The 3,181-nt window shown below is 34.5% G+C and overlaps 1 protein-coding gene across 2 annotated transcripts in view; it reads right to left on the bottom strand.

The window, feature by feature from the left end:
- Window positions 1-429: 429 nt before the first annotated feature.
- Window positions 430-3,181, bottom strand: part of LOC111869277 (sorting nexin-6) — a 32,090-nt gene continuing 29,338 nt past the window's right edge. For both annotated transcript variants that reach the window (XM_023860672.2, XM_023860673.2), the window contains one exon: window positions 430-1,763. In XM_023860672.2, the coding sequence (XP_023716440.1) occupies window positions 1,713-1,763 (51 nt within the window). In that variant the 3' untranslated portion in view covers window positions 430-1,712. The remainder of the gene's footprint in view (window positions 1,764-3,181) is intronic.

Raw genomic sequence — 3,181 nt, 5'->3', positions numbered from 1 at the left:
TTTGACATTCAGAGCACTGGGCAAAAATCACATTGTGTCAGCGTCCTCGCAATGCTTTGCTTTAATTAAAGAGACAGATCTCCCAAGTCTCTGCCAGTTATCAGTCGATTACTGACTCGCAGCCAAATTATAATTAGGCATTTCAAGTAATAAGAAATACCATAACCACACATCTGACGTGTTAATATTGACAATATTGTAATTAAGATGAGTACAAAGGCATTGCACTAGTATGTAAATGACCGACACACAAGATACACCCATATGTAAACATGTAGGGAAGAGAGCAGGTAAGTTACAGGTACATGTACAGTACCTAATAATAGCCAAAAGACTAAACAGGTTCTAAACTTTTGACCTATAGTATATCTGTACACAGACTGTGTTGATGGAAAGCAGAATAATAAACATACAACATTATCTGTGTTCTAATCATTATTATACCAGGTGCAAGTACTGGCGCAGGAAAATTTACATTGTGAAATCCTATATACCAACTCAATAGTCACACTTCTTTAAATACAAAAAAAAAGATGAATCATTTTAACAATAATACCTTCCTGTATGAACATATTATTTCTTATACCCATGATAATGCACATAATATTTGTGCTGATAACAAAGCTATATTATTAAGAATGCAAAAACATAATATACAAAATGCAATAAAATTATTAGGAATTTACATGCAGGAACATGAAGAAGTGTATCTTTTTCTTTTATAGTTCAATGGAATTTAATTCAGTACTGTATATCCTTTCATAAGTCAATGGAATACACAACTCAACTCAATCTTATATGATAGTGCATAAAAATTCTGCACTTTCCAAAACAAAAGAACAATCACTAGAATTCAATTTATTGCATAAATTATAGTCATGGAAAACTATATTTTTAGTAATTACACATGGTAATGAAACATACAATTACTTCATTTAATGGTCAACTTACAGAGCTTTCATACATTATGTATGTAACTGCACAAAGAACACAGCAATGATATTCTACTTAAATTTCTCATCTTATTTCTTAAATTTATACATAATTACATGACTCAGCCATCACTTTCTGTGGTATGCCACTCCACAAATACTACATAGCATTAAGCAGTATAAATGGGTGGGCCACAGGAGGTGTAAGTATATAATGATTTGTATGTGCTGAAGATACTGTGGAAAGCAAAGTTCAAATTCATAAAAAGATAAACAAGACTGAACAGAAAGTAAAATGAAAATAAACTTCAGCCCAAGAATATATTATTATGCTTTTAGAGCATATTTAAATTCAAAAACATAATTTTGAGACCACAGATATAGAAATCAAATACATAACTATGAAAACACCACCGCAACCTCTGTAGTTTATATAGTGTATGTACTTTCTCATGTACTCATTATTTCTTTCTTCTGCTGAAGAGGATGTTTGGAATTCATAGTTCATTAACTACTCCTGCAGCCATATCTCTGATTACAAATAGCTAATTGCTTTTATAATCAAGACATATCTGATGAACTTTCTGATGTACCATTTATCAAGGAAACTATTTTAAGGGTATGAATCCAAGCATTCTCTTCAGGTATGTTCCCATATTCCTGCACATTTGAACGTACCACCACAGACGTCACATCACAAAGTTGCATACCGCTGGTAGGTAGCTACTGGACAAATGCAGAGATGTCAGCGGGTGGGATAGATACCAGATCCAACCTCCGTCACTCTTCTTTCAGTGCTGCCAATGAGTTCTTTAACAGCTGGACTTGAGCCTAACAACAGTTCATAACAATGTGAAATGTGATTGTCTCACGGTGGTGGTTATGAAGATTACTGTCTTCTGGGATCCAACATCACAGTATAGTAGACATTTACTAGTGTTTAGGAGGAACATGCTGCCTCCATCTTCAAAGTGTGTAGGAGTCTTCTACCTTCAAGATGGTGGCATCATATTCCTCTGAAACATCAGCAAATATGTACACACTAAATAGTGCCATGGACCAGGCAAGTTGGCTCAAGTGGCATCATTTCAGAACTCTATTTGGGAAGTCCCAATTTCAATCTTGGCAGGGCACCAGTCATCCTGACTGAGACTTTTTGTGATTGTCCTCAGTCTCTCTAGGCAAATGCCAGGACAACAGCTCAAGCTATGTCACAACCACTTCTTTTCTGTTCATTAATCACCAATCATTCTACCGTGATGCTGGAATGTGAGCTACTAATAGCATCATTAATCTCATCACAAATAAATTAGATGAAAATATTCATGGCAACACATCACAGAAGACAGTTACCTCTAAAGTTGTAAAAATATTGTGATATGAGATATGTAACTACACAGAAGAACAAATGCAATGAAGTGGAACAGGTGACCACTGTACTCTGCCATCTGTTCTGTATCACTGATTCTAAGCCAATAGAAAGTGGGCTGTTAGTTGAACTGAAATACGGGCCAATTTGTGTCACTCATAAAACTGATTCCTAATAATGGAAACAGTACAGAGTCTGTGAAATTATATTTCATATAAATATGGCTAACTAATAAAGAAGACTTCATTCCATTTGGTCACCATGAGGGCTTCATTCTTTATTTACTTAAGACGTATGCAGTTCGAATACACGATTAAAAGCAGGGCTGGGCAAGACACTCATCACAGTCTTTTGGTGGATCACGAATCAATATTGGGTAGACCAGGGGTCTCCAAACTTTTCGAAATGCGGGCCACATTAGGTAATTCAGCACTTTCAACGGGCCGGATAAAATGAGAAATTAATAACTCTAGGTATATGAGTTTTACTGAAAGCACAGAATTTCATAAACTAAATACAAAGTACAGGAGAATAAATTATCATATATTAATGACAACAGGCAGTAGCAGCAAATGCTCATATTTTCATCACAAATTATAATAAAACAATTAATGTGAATGATGGAACTCTTTTTGCAATCTTAAAATCTGATTAAAGTGAGGTTCAAATTTTTAAACGCTAATCACAAGTAGAGACTTTAAATGTTCATCGGATAAATTTGCCCTGTATTTCGACTTGATGTACTTCATCTGGAAAAAGTTTGTTCACACAGATATGTCGTCCCAAAAATGGAGATAAATTTACAAGCAAATTTCTTTAAATCTGGAAATTACTCAGAGTTCAGAAATTTATAAAATTCGATCAAATTTCTTTCCCTGTA

Source organism: Cryptotermes secundus, unplaced genomic scaffold, assembly GCF_002891405.2.
Source record: "Cryptotermes secundus unplaced genomic scaffold, Csec_1.0 scaffold124, whole genome shotgun sequence".
NCBI classification, from domain to species: domain Eukaryota; kingdom Metazoa; phylum Arthropoda; class Insecta; order Blattodea; family Kalotermitidae; genus Cryptotermes; species Cryptotermes secundus.
Note: the sequence above shows the minus strand (reverse complement) of the source record. Positions and strands in the feature narration are given on the sequence as shown.